The sequence below is a fragment of the Stylophora pistillata genome, chromosome 5 (genome assembly GCF_964205215.1).
Source record: "Stylophora pistillata chromosome 5, jaStyPist1.2, whole genome shotgun sequence".
NCBI lineage: Eukaryota > Metazoa > Cnidaria > Anthozoa > Scleractinia > Pocilloporidae > Stylophora > Stylophora pistillata.
In genome coordinates, this window is record NC_142523.1 from 17,148,836 (window position 1) to 17,169,095 (window position 20,260).

General features: G+C 38.6%; 2 protein-coding genes and 1 pseudogene across 6 annotated transcripts in view; 1 reads left to right on the plus strand and 2 right to left on the minus strand.

The window, feature by feature from the left end:
- The window catches only part of LOC148730576 (uncharacterized), a 116,805-nt gene that overhangs the window by 94,794 nt on the left and 1,751 nt on the right, over positions 1 to 20,260 (plus strand). The window contains exons 1-2 of one of the 4 annotated variants that reach the window (XM_088762092.1): positions 13,820 to 19,482; positions 19,567 to 19,636. The exons of the other annotated variants lie outside the window; for them this stretch is intronic. The gene's annotated coding sequence lies outside the window, so the exon portion shown is untranslated. Of the gene's footprint in view, positions 1 to 13,819; positions 19,483 to 19,566; positions 19,637 to 20,260 lie in introns of those variants that run through there. 4 annotated transcript variants of the gene reach the window in all.
- Positions 1,461 to 14,357, minus strand: LOC148730584 (uncharacterized). 2 transcript variants are annotated; one of them, XM_088762083.1, is made up of 3 exons: positions 14,234 to 14,357; positions 10,210 to 10,346; positions 1,461 to 3,305 (listed from the first exon to the last, which is right to left on the minus strand). In XM_088762083.1, exon 3 carries the CDS (start codon positions 3,190 to 3,192, stop codon positions 1,840 to 1,842), a length of 1,353 nt encoding a protein of 450 aa, XP_088618209.1. In that variant the 5' UTR covers positions 3,193 to 3,305; positions 10,210 to 10,346; positions 14,234 to 14,357; the 3' UTR covers positions 1,461 to 1,839. The 2 variants fall into 2 exon arrangements, with proteins under 2 accessions (XP_088618209.1, XP_088618208.1); XM_088762082.1 differs by lacking the exon at positions 10,210 to 10,346 and having other exon boundaries at positions 14,234 to 14,335.
- Positions 17,776 to 19,729, minus strand: LOC148730585 (uncharacterized; annotated as a pseudogene).

Here is a 20,260-nt window from a genome sequence, read left to right on the forward strand (position 1 = left end):
AAGTGAGTCACAAACACTGAGCTTAATGCAGCAAAGATAAAGTAAGTTTTGAAAGACTTACAAAATGCCATATTAGGGAAGATGCTGAACGATTATTTTGTCCAAATTGCCCCAGGCCTGGGTAAAGATATGACGAATATCGACATATCCTTTAATAATCAGTTTTCTTTGAGCAACATCCAGAGAGTGTCGCAAACTTAAACGGTATTGATGATTGTCTTAATTACCATTTACATAGGAACTACCTATGGCTAGCTGATAATAAGCTCACCCCCAACTTAACAAAAACCGAGTTTATGTCAATTGTGTCGAGGCAGAGGCAATCAGCTATCTCTGCAATTCCATCTTTCACGATAAAAGAGCAACCAGAGATGCAGGTTTCTTCCACGAAATCGCTGGGGTACATATTGATGAAAACTTAAACTGGGATTCTCATATAGAGAGCGTACATGTTTTTAAAAAGGTTACCTCTACCTTAGGTGCAATTAAAAGAACATTAAAATAGCAATATTAATATCGGCGCTATGTAAGTTTTTTTGTAATAAGGCATATTGTCCCTTTAGATGTTCTAATTTTAAACAGCATAATTCAGCCATAATTTGATTATTACAGCGTTGCTCGAGGCAAATGCGATATTGGCCTCTGTGAAAAACTTCTGAAGCTCCGAAACTGCGCTGCCCGTACGTTATTATAAGAAAGCATGATGAGGACGATATCGAAGAGCTGTTCCAAACGACTCGACTGGCGAAAACTTAGACATCAAAGATTAGCAGCCCGTTACGAAGCACAAAACTCTAAATGGATTAAACCCTAAAAATCTACTATCCCGATTTGTATACCGAAATGACATTACTTCGTACCAACTGAGGAATTCTGAGATTAAATTGGCCGTTCCACTACCCCGCACCAACTATAGAGGTGCACCAACTGTAGAGGGGGACCATAGAAATTAACTGCCAATGTGGAGGAAAATGTTATTGTGACACAGCCAAAATCTTCCGCTCCACCCCCTCCCTCCTCCCCCATCTATAAATTTAGAACAAAAAGACCTGTTTTTTTTATCCCATCGAGGAGCAAACAGTTTGAAACCTCGCAAGCGAAGAATAGTGTGGAGTCATGGCATTTTTTTTTCATATAGTTTATCGATTAAACCTTGGAGTTGTGATCATGAGTTATGGAGGTTGGCTTCGAGCGGAATTGAGATTAAGAGAGTGTGACCCCCTGACAGGATGTGACTCGTGATTTTTATCACATTTGTAAATCATAGTGAAAAGCTATTCTATTATTGACTAAATAATTTGAAAACATTGAAACAGAAACAAAATCCTAGTGGAGTTTACAAACTCCCCCCCCCCCCCTATATCCTTAAGAGTTTTAGACTGTAGGATCAGCACGTCCTCAAGTCAATGTCAATCCTTGGTGTGTTGTTAAGACGATAGAAATCTGCCAAAGAGAGAAGACACATTTACATAACACTTTATTTTGTGGCCCATTTTTCTACTGATTATTTATAAAATTACAATTTCGTGGTGTTTCTCACAGGTGAGTTACAGTTAGTTTGCTCGTCTTTCCGCTGGTAAACTTTCGTTTCCATACTTTTGTGACTCACGTTCTTTCCTACTAATAAGCACTAGACATGCACCCAGTTTGATTCAAGTTTGTTACTTATATGGCTTTGAATTTTTTTTTTTTTTCGGTTTGATTTTTGTTTGTTTGTTTTTGTTTTTGCTTTTTGTTATTGTCCTTGTGCTGTTCTTATCTAAAATCCTAGGCATTCTTGGTTAGAAAAAGTGCAAAGACAATTTGGTCAACGAAAAAATATTTGTCACAGACTTAGTATTAGGCGACTTGTTGTGTCGGGCAGTTTCTCTCTAAGTGACCCCAACTGTGACAGTTGCAACAAAAACTGTCCTCATTTGAGTGAGCGAAAAAACATTTGGAACGTCCATATCTACATGCACCCTTATACTTACATTCCTCATTTTTACGGTAATGTACGAAGAACTTCTTTTCATCGTCGGTGTGGTGATACTGGCATTTAAGCCCCCTCTTACATTTTGAGCGCCATTCACACGGTGTGGAATATTTCTGGCTTTTTTTCCTTTGCTTCCCTCTGACAACCTGAAATTGCTCTTTTTCGTCGACTTCATCTAATTCTTCGATTGGTCCACCGCTGGGGATATCTTCACCTGAAAGGCTTTCCTCGCTCAATTGCTCGTCTAGGCTTTGTAATGCCTCAAACTTGTTAGAGATGCAAATTTCATCCCGTTGGTCAAACTGCCTGCGATATGCAGGATAATTTAAAACCTTTCCGGGGTATTTTCGATCTAGATCTTTGAATAATTTAACAAAATGATGTTTCTCAAAGTCTTTGTTATCTTTAGCTTTCGCATTTGCAAAAATCAGGATTATGTCCTTAAAATCCACGGGGTTTTCGAACTTTTCTGGCCCTATCATGCAGATTTGGAAAGGCCAGCCCAGCTTTTCGCCCAGCTTCTTTTGCCATGTTTCATCGAGAGTAAAATCTATATCTTTAATGATAGCAGATCTCGAGTCCGGGATCTTGATTGCGCCGAATGTGAAATTAGTAAATGTGACTTCTTCCAAGCGCGAGTCAAGTATATTTATGCTCATTAATCCTGGGTTTTCCTCCGCTAGCTTTTTCAGTGAATTTGAAACACCATTCTCCCACATCCATATCTCAGTGGACCATTTCATCTGCAAGCTTTTGCTGATAGCTGGTATCATGTCAGCATCCCCACTCACCATCACTATCTTTCCTTTAAAGACGCAACCAGAAATCAGCGCTGTTATGTCGGCGACCATTTGATGGTCAACTTGCTTTTCCTTCTTAGTGAAAGTGCTTCTTCTGGTGGTGATCACTTTCCAACCACGCTCTCTTATTTTTTGCCACACCGAGTCTATCGGCGGAGGCTCTGATCCATACAGGATTCCCCAAGCAACTTTTCTGTCACTAGCGACAACATCCGTTACCTTTCCAATGTCCAGACGTAGCCTCGGATCTTCTACACATTTCAACTTCAATTTGTTGGCAGCCAACTTCTTTGCTTCGATCCACATATTGGAATCATCCACGTAAAGGAAAACGTGGTCATTGTCTTCACTCGGAGGTTTAATTGGCTGTAGATTCTCTGAGCAAGATGAGCATGTCCTGCTGTCGTATTCGAACATCTGATCACCAAAACATTGATAACAGGTCAGGTGAGTTTTTTGACACTGCCAAATCTTGTGATATCTTGTAAGATCCTTGTTGCATTTGCAGCAATTCCCTCTGATAAGGCGATCTAATTGAAAGAGAGACATCATCTTAATGAATTTTCACAGAATATTGATCCCAAATGTTATTTTCTTCAAAACTCAGGCATAGTTCGGAATAGTTAGAATATGAAGTAGTATAGATTATGGAAAATTAATAATAATCATGGGCATACGCATCTATGTGAAAGGTGGTGAACTCGAACTGCAAAATAGTCGAATCGTAAGTTGTGTAGGCGATATAGACGCTGAAGGAACTGATTCCTGACCAGGTTGATCTATGGGACTTTATAGTGACTTTGAAATTTGTCTTAAGCCTACGTAGGGGGGCCAATTCATGCGATTGAAACAATTTAATTTCAGTCAGTATGAACCGCAGAAAATATTGCAACAACGACTGAGGGTAATAAGCTTAGTCTGCTGTGACGTCAATGTTTTACTATTATGTCACAAATTCGAGTTGGCGGCCTAGAGGCGGAAAATGGTGCCCTCTTTCTTCAACAAGAAACGACATTTTTACAATCGAAAGTCGTATTCACTATAACATCGAGATGGAATTCCATTTTTTTTTTAGCTTTCTTTACCCCTATTCAGATTTGGAAGGAGGATGCTAAGAATAAAAACACCTAACAAAGCACAAACAACTGGCTGAAAGTCTGGAAGTCTTGGGCCGGCCAAAAACAACCATAACCAAAGTATTGAAAATTAGGAAGCAGAGTCTCTGAGTTTTACCCAACAGCTTCGTAATAAAGAAGGGGAAGGTTTCCAACCCGACAGCCTTCGTGTAATGGTTACTGCTTTAGATAGATACCTGACAGATTAAGAGTATGAACGCTCGATAATTTTTGACAGAGATTTAAAAAGCTCGAGGGGACTTCTTGAGGAAAAAGTCCGACCACTTCCACAACAAGGCAAAGGTAAATTTTTCAAAGACTAAAGAGTTCTCAAAGACTATTTTAAATGGGAAAGTACGGTCTAGAAAAAGTTCACCTGTATCAAAAGTTCTTTGCTTGCATTGTCTTAACTGGCTATTCATTTGAGCTAAAAGCGTTTTTGTTGTGAACAACTCCGTTTCAAAACTCGGCATTTTCAAATTGAAATCCGCCATCTTTGTGAGGACGAAACTATGACGTAGCAAAAGTCAAGCATGCTAAATTATATCTCAGCTGAAGGGGATGTAAACAAGAAAAACAGCGGCGAGGAGAGTGCTACTTATTAATCTCTCGACTTGAATTTTAATCTAACCAACAGAGTTTAATACATCCATTTATGTTTCAAACGAAACATGGCTCGTCTTCAGGGGAATTAAATACCTCTGTTGAGGAGAAACAGAGAGAAAGTCAGGAAAATTAGTTTCAAGAAGAAACGTCAGGCCGCTCAGTCGCTCACATCTTGAAAATCGCGAGTGGTTCTCTTGCGGTAACTGTTAAGAGAAACCTACGGAAAACGAGAATGTATGCTCCTAAGAATTAAATGTATTAGGACACCGACTCAATTTGAAACGCAAAGGTTTTTTCCTCAAACAAATCCAAGTTGGGGAGTGATAGTTAATTTGCTAAAGAAGACTGTAGTGCCCGCGACGGATTCATTTCAAATTGCTGCTTCGGAATGAGACGAATTATTTTTGCAGTTACAGGAACCCAGCTTCGGTGTATAACTGAACACGAGCCATTTGGAACTAAAAACAGCCCCAGTTGGCATGCAACAGGTTAGAAATGATAGACTTGAAAATCATTTTTCGTATGCGTAAACACCGACAATTGATTAGAAACATTTAGTTGCCAAAATTAACGCAGACAAAAGGCAGAAGTTAAGAGCGACTTTTTTTTCAAGATCGTGTGAGAGGTGGCACATCCACCGAAAAATGACTATCCCGATATGTTAGTCAGAGATGCATTATAATGAACTTAGAAACGTGGTAAGGTTTTTTCCCCAGACTTGCTTCTTTATCCTAGAAAATTCACCAAAACTGAAATCAGCGTAGCCGGCGGTAGCCGTAAAATGGCGGAAATCAATCTGCCCCGAGAAGAGGCAAATGAACTTTGCTCATGAAAAGCGCAAAAGGCAAGCTCGTATCAATTTAAAAAATTTGTATGGGAGGGATTGAGGTATGGCTTAAGTCTAAAACGGGACAATTTTATTAAATTTTGAGCTCAGGGAACGCTTTTAAAAAATCACCAATATTTCAAAATCCAAATATCGCATTTCGTGGCAAATTTTCAATTATCATTTTCTCCACGCGGTATAACTCAGGATTGGTTCAGGTTAAGCTCATGATAAGTGGAAATCAGTGTTGTTTTCGAGGATATAATAATTAGTTTGGGGCTCTTCATTTCCGCGCGGAAAAACCAGGTTGAACTTTGGGAAAATCGTAACATCATATCGTCATTTACGTCACGACATAATCTAATTAGGCACCCCGTGGTTAAATCCGGAATTCCGAGCACATTTAAAAAGTTAGCACCGTGTTCGAACAGGAAATCAATACAATAAGCTAGCCTTGCATAGCTAACCAAGGCAGATTAGTTTTTATCTCTGCTTTGGTTTCAAATTCTCATCCATTTCCCATGGCGAAATTGTTTACAATAACACATTCCGTAAGCTAGCGGAGGGTCTGTTTTTCTTTGCGTATTCGAACACCTATAAGTTTTAAGAAAGTACCAGGGTAAACTTGAGCTTCATTGAAGACTTGAAAGAGGACAATTCAATCATCAATAACGACAAATGTTCTTTACCGAAGACGTTGAAGACGGGAAGAAATCTGAGTAGATCTGACACACTCGAGCATTTGTCACGCAAGGCTGAAATTATTTCAATCCCGTTTCCACCTTGTAATTCTACGGCCAGGAATATCCATGACTAACACGTATTAACAAAATTGTAGTAATCGCTGTGACTGACTTGTTAACTTCGCAGCAGGGATCTCATGCAGAGTCGAATGTAATAATGACATTGCCTAGAAGAGCCAATGAGCAGAACACAAAACAACAAATAGCTATAGAAAAAAGATTAGAGAAAGGATCAAAAGTCAGAGTAAAGGCGAAACAGAGGCAAAATACAAAATGATTTAAATAGGAGAAGAATACCAAGTTTGGAGCTGGAAACAGAATGAGATAGATAGGGGGAACTAGACCTGAGGATAAATGTATAATAAACAAAGTGCCATTTAAAATCACTAATACAAACAAAGAATCTTAGCTGAGTTAAGAACGTTCTTTCCAAATTGAGAGTTTTAGTTACAAAACTCACGGAAATTGGTTGGGCTGGAAACTGCTCGCAAATTAAAACAACTAAGTCGAGAAAAAGGTCATTCTTTTGATACTACAGCTAATACTATTTCAGCTAATGTCGTACCGTAAAGTCATTTCTGAACACCCAAAGACTGTCAGCATTACCGATGTTGAAGCCGAAAAAGATTTCATTTTAGATCGAGCGCCAATTCTTAACACACCTTCCGACAATCAGACTAGATCACCTGTTCCGGGAATCACTGTTTTTTAGGCGTTGGATGAAGGAGAGGGTCACAAAAATGCCGTGCATTCTAGAAGAGTTATCCAGCCATGCTAAAGGAAAAATGCGCAGGCCTTATCGCAGAATTGATAATGAATTTTTGAGAACAATTTACTAGCTAACAATTTTTTTCAGGTTTTCGTTGTTAAAAATTATCATTTCGAGGAAGATTTCCAAAACGTCGCAAAGAGCCGGTCTGACCAAATGGCGCGGTACGTTGTTCCGGATTTTTTTTAAATTTGTGGTTTGCTTACAGAGATTTAATGTGTCAGCCTTCTCAATTACAGAGGCTGTGCAAAGGAAGACATATAAGGAGTTGCGGCAAAGAATAACTTCTAACTAACCAAGTGCGAGGGCCGTACTGAGGATTATTGGCCCAAAATCATGGTAGTACGGAGCGAGCGCAGCGAGTTCCGTAGAAAAACGACCGAGCGATGTTACTAAGTATTTTATCATGGTGTTCGGGAAAACTCCCTTGATTTTGGCGTTCAAGAAATCAATTCGCAAAGCTTTATTCGCAGCTCTAGAAGGCGAAGAGGATTATATTGAAGCACCTAATTTACTATCCAAAATTAATTTATATTTAACATAACTTTTTGTAGCTATTCATTGTCAATGTCTTTGCCTGTTTAGTTGAGTTTGTTTGATTTATTAAGCTACCTATTACACCAGTCAATTCTGTAACCATGTTTATCCCTGGATGCATATTATTGTATGTCCTTTGGTTTATTCCTGTTACTGTTCATAGTCTGTTATTTGAAGCTTACAAATTGACTTATTCTCTTCTTTTTCTTTTTTCTCCCTGCACAACTCACCTTTACCAGCGTGCGCTATATGCGAGTTGTATATGTTCTTCTTTTAATTGTAAAACATTTAATAAAGTTTGTTTGATTGTTGTTTAAAAAAAAGAGTCACGCATGATCACAAGTGTGTTTGTTTGTTTTTTTTTACAGGTGTGATCGTTAACCCAATCGAATTAGTTTTGCTTAGCTTACTAATTAACATTCCTTTTTTAGATTTTGACGTTAAAAAATGTTGCATCGGTTGCAGTAACGTTATACATCGATTAGTCGCATCTTCAACATCCGGAGCAAACCACAGACTTTTGACTGTCGTCCTTTAAACCTTACCGGGGTAGGGTAGGGAATTTGAACTGGAAGTGTCAAGTCTTTCCAGAGGAATATTGGAGGTTCATCTTTTAATATGGAGGTACTTAAAGCGGATGGCTCAGAATATAGGGTCTATAAGGTCTAGGTTTGGAGATTAAATAGTCAAATCAATTCAATAAAAAGATGGCTTTCACTGCTAACGGTTACATACGGCTAATGCTAATTTTTTTACGGTTACATTATTTTTAGGACTCACGGTTAAAATTTGTCAGTTTTTACGCTTAATAGCTAATTTTAACTGTTTTACGGCTAACAGTTAACCCCATTGAGAACCACTGAGATTTAGCACCTAGGCAGGGCATTTGAACATGACCTTGGCCCATGAGGGCTGGAACCAATCCTCAAAAGTTAAAATTCCTGAGAGGGAAGCGATGTTTTTCTTTTACAGCTACTGACTCTCCGGGGTTTCGGTTTTCCTGAATGTTCTAGGATAAAGAAGCAAGTCTGGGAAAATAAAGACCTTACCACGTTTCTAAGTTCACTATAAGGTATCTCTAGGCAAAATTTTCAATTTTTCGATCACGTGCCACATTTTTGGATTTTCAGTCGGTCAAATTTAAACATTCGCTCTTAAAATTGTTACGAATCAAATTTTACGTATGATGCACGATCCTCGCAGTAGATAGCGCTATTTGTGCAATAGCGAAAATCAGACCTGAAAAAAATCAGGCCTTTACGTTACTCGAACCACTGACCTCTGCGATACTAGTGCAGCGCTCTACCAATTGAACTAACAAGCCAATTGGGAGAAGGCCGTTAAGTTGGTTCGTAATAAACCCGTGAAAGTGATAAATGAGATAGAATAAATACATGAAGTTCATATATTTTGAACTGCGGTATTAGATACCAGTGGTAGAGCGCTGCACTAGTATCGCAGAGGTCAGTGGTTCGAGTCCCGTACAGGCCTGATTTTTTTCAGGTCTGATTTTCGCTATTGCTTAAAGTGCACCTACACCCAAAAAATTTTTTTCGCTTAACGAAGTAAGCTTATTTTTTTTAGTATTTCTGCGCAAAAATTTTTTTATTTGCTCAAATCTTCAATTTTCTATGCCCAGTCAAAATACGGAAAATCGGCCGCAATCTTGCCCCACGACCGAGTTTAAAGAGGAATGGCTCTAGTGGGTAATGTGACGTCAAATCGAGAACACGAAAGTCTGCATTTCACACATTTTCACTTGTTTGGGAAGGTTGTAGTCGATAATTGTCCGAAAATATGCCGACTAAGTGTGTTGTAGAAGGATGTAGCAACGTGCGAAATTTGCAAGAGGGTATCGCGCTTCATACATTCTTCATACAACACACCTAGTCGGCATATTTCGGACAATATCGACGACAATCTTCCCAAACAAGTGAAAATGTGTGAGATGCAGACTTTCGTGTTCTCGATTTGACGTCACATTACCCGCTAGAGCCATTCTTCTTTAAACTCGGTCGTGGGGCAAGATGGCGGCCGATTTTCCGTATTTTGAATGGGCATAGAAAATTAAAGATTTGAGCTAATTAAAAAATTTTTGCACAGAAATACTCCAAAAAATAAGCTTATTTCGTTAAGCGAAAAAAAAAAATTCTGGGTTTAGGTGCACTTTAAATAACGCTAACTACTGCGAGGATCGTGCATCATACGTATCTAATACCGCAGTTCAAAATATATGAACTTCATATATTTCACAGTATCCAAAGTTATCAAAATGGACAACTTCAAAGCGCTCTTGTCGCTAATACAAAGCAAATTGGAAAAAATGGCAGTTATTTTCGAAATCCCGAGGAAAAATTCTTGTGATTGAGATAAACGTTTCTAGACCGTACTTTCCCTTTAATTGCACGATCCCATAGGGTGAGCGCTGATCGTATTCTTTGAAAAATTTTCACGTGCAGATTCAATTAGCCAAAATTTCGCTCGAAATCATCTGATTACTTCTAAAAATCGAAACAAACTCTGCCGATGATAAAACATATTGTATGAGCAGGTCTCTCAAAGGTTTCTGTAACTACCAATTCCAACAGTGGCAACAATGTCAAGTCGAAGCTAACTAAAATTTATTATGTGTTTCCCGAGTGTCTCGATGTCTTCCAACACGAATGCCACACCAATTAAGACACTGGTCTAACCTGATATACTTTACAATATCATACAGTCAAGATTTCAACATTGTCCCTTGTCCTTTACAAGTTTTGTTCATAGGGTAGCTGAAAAATTTGGACGCAAAATTGAAACTGATCCAAAAATATCATCATTCGTTTATGCTGCACTCACATTGCAATCCTACATGGCCGTCCGTCCTACTCGGGTGCTCTATGCCATGTTCTGGCAACGTTCGATTTCAGCGCGGTATCATCTAGCGGGACACTTAAACATGTCTGCTACTTGCATCTAGCACTCTTTCTCGACTGCTGCAAATTAAACGACCTTTTAAGAAAACTTTGTCAAAGCAGCGGAGGTCAGTCAGATATGCACGAGTTGTAAGCGCCAGTCGCAACAATTATGGTGGGCGTCTTCTTTTTTTTTTTTTCCATAATTAAGAGCTACACGGCACACCGTTCAATCTTAAACTATATGTATATAGGACAATAATGTGACAATCAAGTTACGAAAGAATCCTCCTGTACACTCCAACGTTTAACATAAGTTAGAAACCATAAAAAGAGTTCATTTAAATCGCTTACTGTATTTTGCGAAACGAAACGAAACGAAACGAGTAAACCCGTACTGTATTTTGCAAAACCAGCTCTTCGAAGACTCTAGCGATATATAACTTATTTCTTCCGATTCGTAAACACAATTCGTAGAGACAACTCGATGCAGTGATGATTTATAAATAAAGACTTTGAGCCAAAAGGTCAGAAGTGCGCCGTTTCGCAAATTACAGATATGTAAATCTGTAATTCGCGAAACGAGCTCTTTGAAGACTCTAATGATATGTAACTTATTTCTTCCGATTCTATAACACTTTTCGTAGATACAACTCGATGCAGTGATGATTTTTTAATAAAGAGTTTGAGCAAAAAGGCCAGAAGTGCGCCGTTTCGCAAATTACAGATATGTAAATCTGTAATTTGCGAAACGAGCTCTTTGAAGACTCTAATGATATGTAACTTATTTCTTCCGATTCTACAACACTTTTCGTAGATACAACTCGATGCAGTGATGATTTTTTAATAAAGAGTTTGAGCAAAAAGGCCAGAAGTGCGCCGTTTCGCAAATTACAGATATGTAAATCTGTAATTTGCGAAACGAGCTCTTTGAAGACTCTAATGATATGTAACTTATTTCTTCCGATTCTACAACACTTTTCGTAGATACAACTCGATGCAGTGATGATTTTTTAATAAAGAGCTCTAGCCAAAAGGTCAGAAGTGCGCCGTTTCGCAAATTACAGATATGTAAATCTGTAATTTGCGAAACGAGCTCTTTGAAGACTCTAATGATATGTAACTTATTTCTTCCGATTCTATAACACTTTTCGTAGATACAACTCGATGCAGTGATGATTTTGTAATAAAGAGCTCTAGCCAAAAGGTCAGAAGTGCGCCGTTTCGCAAATTACAGATATGTAAATCTGTAATTTGCTAAACGAGTTTCCCACCAAATCTCACACGTGTCACGCATTCTATTGCGTAAGAACGAGAAATAACTAGTAACCTGATATGGAAATGTTTCGGAAAGACTAATATGGTAATTAAAAAAAGGTAGCGGACAGGAAAGAAGTCCCCGAAGATAAATTGCTTTCTGTTCATAAACTATCAACTGGACTAGGCGGCCGGTAAAAAATAACAAAATTGTTGTAGATTTTAATAAATGTACAAACATACATTGCGGTACGCGCAAGGTTTCTAACACATGCTACAGCAATGTCAAAGGGCAGAATTCCAATTTTGACCTGGTTTTTATCTGGTACTAACCAAATGCTATTAGAGCCTTCAAAGAGCTCGTTTCGCAAATTACGGATTTACATATATGTTATTTGCGAAACGGCGCACTTCTGACCTTTTGGCTCAAACTCTTTATTAAAAAGTCATCACTGCATCGAGTTGTATCTACGAAAAGTGTTATAGAATCGGAAGAAATAAGTTACATATCATTAGAGTCTTCAAAGAGCTCGTTTCGCAAATTACAGATCTACAACACTTTTCGTAGATACAACTCGATGCAGTGATGATTTTTTAATAAAAAGCTCGAGCCAAAAGGTCAGAAGTGCGCCGTTTCGCAAATTACAGATATGTAAATCTGTAATTTGCGAAACGAGCTCTTTGAAGACTCTAATGATATGTAACTTATTTCTTCCGATTCTACAACACTTTTCGTAGATACAACTCGATGCAGTGATGATGTAATAAAGAGCTCGAGCCAAAAGGTCAGAAGTGCGCCGTTTCGCAAATTACAGATATGTAAATCTGTAATTTGCGAAACGAGCTCTTTGAAGACTATAATGATATGTAACTTATTTCTTCCGATGCTATAACACTTATCGTAGATACAACTCGATGCAGTGATGATTTTGTAATAAAGAGCTTGAGCCAAAAGGTCAGAAGTGCGCCGTTTCGCAAATTACAGATATGTAAATCTGTAATTTGCGAAACGAGCTCTTTGAAGACTCTAATGATATGTAACTTATTTCTTCCGATTCTATAACACTTTTCGTAGATACAACTCGATGCAGTGATGATTTTTCAATAAAGAGTTTGAGCCAAAAGGTCAGAAGTGCGCCGTTTCGCAAATAACATATATGTAAATCCGTAATTTGCGAAACGAGCTCTTTGAAGGCTCTAATAGCATTTGGTTAGTACCAGATAAAAACCAGGTCAAAATTGGAATTCTGCCCTTTGACATTGCTGTAGCATGTGTTAGAAACCTTGCGCGTACCGCAATGTATGTTTGTACATTTATTAAAATCTACAACAATTTTGTTATTTTTTACCGGCCGCCTAGTCCAGTTGATAGTTTATGAACAGAAAGCAATTTATCTTCGGGGACTTCTTTCCTGTCCGCTACCTTTTTTTAATTACCATATTAGTCTTTCCGAAACATTTCCATATCAGGTTACTAGTTATTTCTCATTCTTACGCAATAGAATGCGTGACACGTGTGAGATTTGGTGGGAAACTCGTTTCGCAAATTACAGATTTACATATCTGTAATTTGCGAAACGGCGCACTTCTGACCTTTTGGCTAGAGCTCTTTATTACAAAATCATCACTGCATCGAGTTGTATCTACGAAAAGTGTTGTAGAATCGGAAGAAATAAGTTACATATCATTAGAGTCTTCAAAGAGCTCGTTTCGCAAATTACAGATTTACATATCTGTAATTTGCGAAACGGCACACTTCTGACCTTTTGGCTCGAGCTCTTTATTAAAAAATCATCACTGCATCGAGTTGTATCTACGAAAAGTGTTGTAGAATCGAAAGAAATAAGTTACATATCATTAGAGTCTTCAAAGAGCTCGTTTCGCAAATTACAGATTTACATATCTGTAATTTGCGAAACGGCGCACTTCTGACCTTTTTGCTCAAACTCTTTATTAAAAAATCATCACTGCATCGAGTTGTATCTACGAAAAGTGTTATAGAATCGGAAGAAATAAGTTACATATCATTAGAGTCTTCAAAGAGCTCGTTTCGCAAATTACAGATTTACATATCTGTAATTTGCGAAACGGCGCACTTCTGACCTTTTGGCTCGAGCTCTTTATTAAAAAATCATCACTGCATCGAGTTGTATCTACGAAAAGTGTTATAGAATCGGAAGAAATAAGTTACATATCATTAGAGTCTTCAAAGAGCTCGTTTCGCAAATTACAGATTTACATATCTGTAATTTGCGAAACGGCGCACTTCTGGCCTTTTTGCTCAAACTCTATTGAAAAATCATCACTGCATCGAGTTGTATCTACGAAAAGTGTTATAGAATCGGAAGAAATAAGTTACATATCATTAGAGTCTTCAAAGAGCTCGTTTCGCAAATTACAGATTTACATATCTGTAATTTGCGAAACGGCGCACTTCTGACCTTTTTGCTCAAAGTCTTTATTTAGAAATCATCACTGCATCGAGTTGTATCTACGAATTGTGTTTACGAATCGGAAGAAATAAGTTATATATCGCTAGAGTCTTCGAAGAGCTGGTTTTGCAAAATACAGTACGGGTTTACTCGTTTCGTTTCGTTTCGTTTCGTTTTGCAAAATACAGTAAGCCATTTAAATCGAAAGTAGGCGAGAAGTGCAGCGAAGCAATATCAATTGTTTTCTCATACAAGTGCTTACAAAGTCGGATTTCTTACCCTGATAACTTGTTGCCATCCTATATTGTTGTCGTCGAGAAAAGTAGGTAATGCCAGGTATTCTTAGAAAAACAGGAAATCGATGAAAGAGACCACAGGGTGTTTGCTTTTGACTTGCTTTGACACGCTTCTAACGCCCAAATGCTAAAGATAGTCACAGGATGAAATAACTTGATTACCCATCTCCAAAATTTGTACCAGGTATGTACTCCTTTTATCTTATTATAAATCAGAGCAATCAAACTCATAGCAACACATTTTCCAGCATTTTCATCAAACTATATAATATCATTCAAACGCAACAAAAACATAGGCAATTTTTTGGTCAGAAGTTCTTTTTAGACTGATGACCAACCAGGCACTTCTAAATGCACTCGTGCACGATGCAAAAGGTGTCCTTTCATTCACAACACTGATAAAATATCGGGACCCAAACGATCCATTAAGATCACCGATTACTTCACGTGCACCTCCGCCAATGTAATCTATTGCATAACGTGCACTTATTGCAAAAAGATATGTTGGGAATTAGATAATTGCCTGACAACACAGCGGTTTTCCCGATAAACTTGCGCTAAAATCAGTCACTCACGATATAATTTTTTAGCAGATATATTTTTCTCTCACAATGTGCCGAGTTTTTTTTTACAACACACGTGGTGTATTTTAGAACAAAGGATATACAATCGGTGAATGTTTCCTTTGATTGGTTACAGTTAGTTATGATGACAGATTCGATGCCTATCCCTTTCCGGTGGACTAAACAACGAAATTTTAAACGCGTTAAAAAGGTTTTGATTATGTAAATACACGATTTCCGACACCCTCCCCCCATTTGCCTCGAGAGGGCAAATGTCCACGAACTTAAACAGTTGAAAAATCAGTCATGATCAGGAAATGTGTTCATTGTTCATTCTCGTTAATGTCCTGAATACGAAATCTAGCTGCTGCAGCAGCATCCCTTCAGGGCCTGTAGACCGGCGCGTCTGCATTCGGGGTCGCCGGTGGCGTCTGTACTGACTTGTCACAGCTCAACTCCAGAGGATACGAATGCTGAATTGGGCGCTCCAGATGCACCTTTCTTAAAGTCAGAGATTTTCTTATTGAGTATATTGTGTTTATCGATGTGTTCTGTCATTTGATTGAGCACGTAACGTTCATGTACACCTTGGAAAGCACAGGAAGGATGGCTATTGGTCTACAGTTATCACACTCCCACGGGTTGTCTACTTAGGAACAAGAGATAATCTAGATCTTTTCCACGCAGTTGGAAAAGTGTTCTGAGTAATACATTCGTTTATGATGTGCGTTAGGGGTGAAGTGATTTATTCTACTACGAGCTTAGCGTACTTGGTTGGAATAATGTCAGGACCTGTGGCACAGTCGGTTCTTAAACTTTTGATCTGTCGATCTACTTCCTTAAAGGAGACTGGACGTACTGAGAAGAAGTCGTTAACATAATCCGACAAAGGTGATTTAGTTTTTCAGACATTCTGATGAGGATGGATTGGTTCCCAATATCCTTTGCGTGTTGTAAGTAAAGTGGACGTTCAACTCATCAGGATCAACAGCAATAGGCTTAGGGCTAGGATTAAGAATACGATGTATCGTGCGCTAAAGCCCCGTTGGCTTTTTCGACGAAAGTGCCATTTGATAGAACGTACGTTTTACCTGCTTGATCTTTGTTTTGAGTAAATTTGTATGTTATGACGAAATGTTACAGATTCTTACAAAAAAGGAATCTCTACAGGATGAGGTTTTAGCTTTCTCATTTTTGAGAAGAAGACCAGAGGCGCCACGACGTAGGCGCCCACTACAAAACCCAATGAGGTCGTTTCTTTTCAGATCAATTAAACCTAATTTGCATTTAAAGAAAAAGACAATGTCTAGATATTCCAGCCAGTAGGTTAGGGAAATAAGTTTAGTTCTAATAGACGTTCCTTGTAAGAGAGGCCATGATCTTTGCATATGAATCGTGTGGCTCTGTGCTGGATGTTTTCGATCTTGACCATTTATGTGGGAGATCGGGGAGCCCACAGTTGAGATGTGTAGCAGAGATGTGATCTTACCAGTGATAGATATAGGGTCTTCTCAAGGTCTCTTCAGAGGTCTCTTGTACAGTCACGTTTGATAAAACCCATCATGCGATTGGCTTTTTCATCAACTGAAGATATATGGTCTGTCCATTTCAGGTCATTACTTACAATAACCCCCAGATCCGTAGCAGATTTGACAACATTAAATTCAGTTCCCAATATAGAGTACGATCTTTCTGGGCTTATCGATATCCGTTTTCTTTATATTCTTAGATTTAGGCATTTTGGTAGCTGGAAATAAATTTCGTTAGTAAGGGCCAGTTGGTTAGACCATCAAGATCTCCTTGAATGGCTGTAAAATCACTGTTGACATTTTGGATTACTTTAAGTAATTCCAAGTCCTCCGCGAACATTACGGAGCTTACGAATCGACGACTTCTTTCGCGACGACGACTTTTAGTGACGTCATGTCCTCGGTCGGCGTCGCGCACAATTTGGCGCCAAAAGTTGATTACGATACAAGGACGACGACTGGTGCGAAGTAATCTCATCGTACCGTGTTTGTGCCCTTTTTTTTTTTTTACAGGAAACGCTTATTGTGAAGATATCTCCCCTAGAAAAACTATTAGAGAAATGCCAAACTTAAGAGAGACGAGAAACTGCATTGCGTATGTATACAGAAGAGGATTTATCAACGACAGAGAGTTTGTTTTGTTGTATGATGCGAACAGGTCAAAAAAACCCAGACTTTCCATATTGGAACTATGAAAGATCTCAACTAGACGAGTTGACAAATGCTGAATGCAAAGCCGAATTTCGCTTCTATAAAAGTGACATATACAAACTTGCGGATGCACTTCAGTTACCAGATGAGTTCGTGACGTACAACGGTTTGATTGTCGAATCTATTCCTGCTTTGTGTATCTACCTAAAAAGATTTTCAGATCCTTGCCGATGTAGTGATATGGTTTTCACTTTGCCAGACCAGTCCGAGAGATCTGCATCATAACAAGTCACATGACAGACTGGATTTACAATCGATGGAATCACTTTCTGACTACCTACAATCAACCTGCTTTCTCCAGCAAGCCTTATGTTATATGATGCTGATGCCGTACATCAGTCAGGCGCAGCTTTGTACAATTGTTGGGGTTTTTATAGATGGAACTGTTCGGCCAGTGTGTAGGCCAGGTGTCGATCGAAGAGTTCTCTATAATGGACTCAAGCGGGTGCATTCCGTGAAATTTTAATCTGTGGCATTGCCTAATGGACTGTTTGGTCATTTGTATAGCCCTGTAGAAGGGAGGCGCCACGATAGCAGTATGCAAGCTTCATCAAGTCTTTAATAAGAGCTGCAAAGATTCTCTAATTCCCGTATAACTGGAACACCCATGTGTCTATATGGTGACCCTGCATATCCCTTACGTGCACACTTGCAAGGACCAAAAATGCAACCATAAACACAACTACACCCATAAAATCTAAACAAATTAGTCCAACGTTACATCAATTTTTCTTTTTCAGAAGTTCAAGGAGGGCCAGGGTTTGTTTGCTGTTGTTGCATGAACATCTGAAGCATTGTTTGAAATTGCTCTTGCTGACTCTTCATTTGCTGAAGCATAAGGGTTTTTTGGGCCACTACACTTTTCTCCTGCTTCATTTTAAGTTCAAGTTCTTTTTTTTTTAATTCACATTCTCTATCCGATGCCTCTCTCAAGTATTCGAGTGTGATTTTCATTGTGTTTCCTTTACTTTTTAGGCAGATCAGACCTAGCTCTTTTCTTTGCTTCTGATAGAGGTTCCATTGCCCTGTTTCTCATGTCTTCTGCTGTAGCCTTGTGTTTTGCTGCGTTATCCCGAGATTCTTCTGCGGCCTTCTCTGACTCCCTCGCCTGATCTTCCTTCTGTTCTAAGTAGTCTTCCATTATTTGATCAAGTTCTGTCTTTTCTGGAGAAATCCCAGAAGCATTTTTGTCAGATCTTTCCTTCCTTTTAAAATCTCGCTCTAATATCTTCACCCTGTCTCTCACAGACTTTTGAGACACACCGAAGGATGGCTTTTTTTAAATGACTAAGACTCTCAGCAATTCTATCTAGGCACTGGCCCCTTTCACGGCTCCCTGCCTTATATTTCCATAATTCGAACAACATGATTTCCCTTCCTAGCATTACATCATGCTCTCTACTCCATTTCATCTGAGAATTTCTGTAATTAAAAGAGTTACATTCATTCTCTCAAAAAAGAAACAACAACTTTGAGTTTAAATTTACAAGACATGTTTCGACATTCTCATGTCATCTTCAGTTGCAAACGAGCATTTAACTGTTGTACATTTTAATATATATTAAGGTACGTTACAAACTATGTGTCAGGGCTTACGTTACATTTGAATGTTAAAAAAGCGAAAAATGTAAATAGCGCGCGCTTGACTAGATCAAAAAATAAATAATAAAAATAAATTAAAAGACCAAGGAACAACATAATTTAAAGGAAAGAGACAATTCTAGATGTTTCAATTGCTGATTAATACGGTGGCTTCAAAGGGACATACACTTTCCTCTCTCTTTTTTTTCTCTTGCGACTTAGCTGCTACTTTCTTGCGACTTAGCTGCGACTTTCTTGCTACTTTCTTGCGACTTAGCTGCGACTTACTTGCTACTTTCTTGCGACTTAGCTGCGACTTTTTTGCTACTTTCTTGCGACTTAGCTGCGACTTTCTTGCTACTTTCTTGCGACTTAGCTGCGACTTTCTTGCTACTTTCTTGCGACTTAGCTGCGACTTTCTTGCTACTTCCTTGCGACTTAGCTGCGACTTTCTTGCTACTTTCTTGCGACTTAGCTGCGACTTTCTTGCTACTTCCTTGCGACTTAGCTGCGACTTTCTTGCTACTTTCTTGCGACTTAGCTGCGACTTTCTTGCTACTTTCTCGCGACTTATCTGCGACTTGCTAGTTTCTTGCGACTTAGCTGCGACTTAGCTGCGACTTTCTTGCTACTTTCTTGCGACTTATCTGCGACTTGCTACTTTCTTGCGACTTAGCTGCGACTTTCTTGCTACTTTTTTGCGACTTAGCTGCGACTTTCTTGCTACTTTCTTGCGACTTAGCTGCCTGGCTACCTAGCTGGGCCGAGTGGGACGCAGGCTAGGTTGCATTGCCGATAAACAACATGGATTCTCTAAGACAACAGCTAGTTCCGGAGGTCCGAACCAGGTATTTTGACACTTTCTTCTGTCATTCGTTCAAATTAGAAATGCTGAAGGTACAAAAACTTATATTTGGCTTCATTCTCTTTAGATTTTCAATTTTTTAAAAGAAAAACGTGGGATTAAAGATGGCGTTTGCCAACAGTTAAAAAAACGAAAGGGTAAGAATTCATTACTAACTGTTTCCTGTACTGGACTCGAGATTGTGGCGCACTTAAATTTGATATCTCAGATTGTCTTTTTACACTTTCCATACCTTCTTGTTACGTCTGGTTTACTTTCGAGAAACCTTTAATCATTTAACTTCAAGATGGGACGGTTATTTGTGCTTCACTGGGATTAGTTTTGACCCTTTTCATAAATGGCCGCCAATTAAACTTTTTTTGGAAGTATTAAAAATAGCCAGACTAACCTCAGTTTTGAGTTAATAATTTGAAAGAAATTTTACTCCCAAACGAGTTTAGTGAAGTTAATTTCATTGCATACAAAATAATTTTTATATTGGTAGCTATTTATCATTCCTAGAAACCAAAGTAATTGATTTGGAAATAATTGGATGAGAAAAAAAGTTTTTTTTTTTTAATTTAAACACTTCCAAATTGGACAAGCATGTAGTCCTTTACCCACTAATTTATGTAACATTCCAAAGTAGATGAACTTGATGTAGGGCAAATGTTGGGCCTGATACATGGCATGTACACGTACATGTTGAACATGATATACGGCAAATGTTGCTTTTGGACATATGGAATTTCTATTTTTGTATTTAACTCAAGATCTTACTT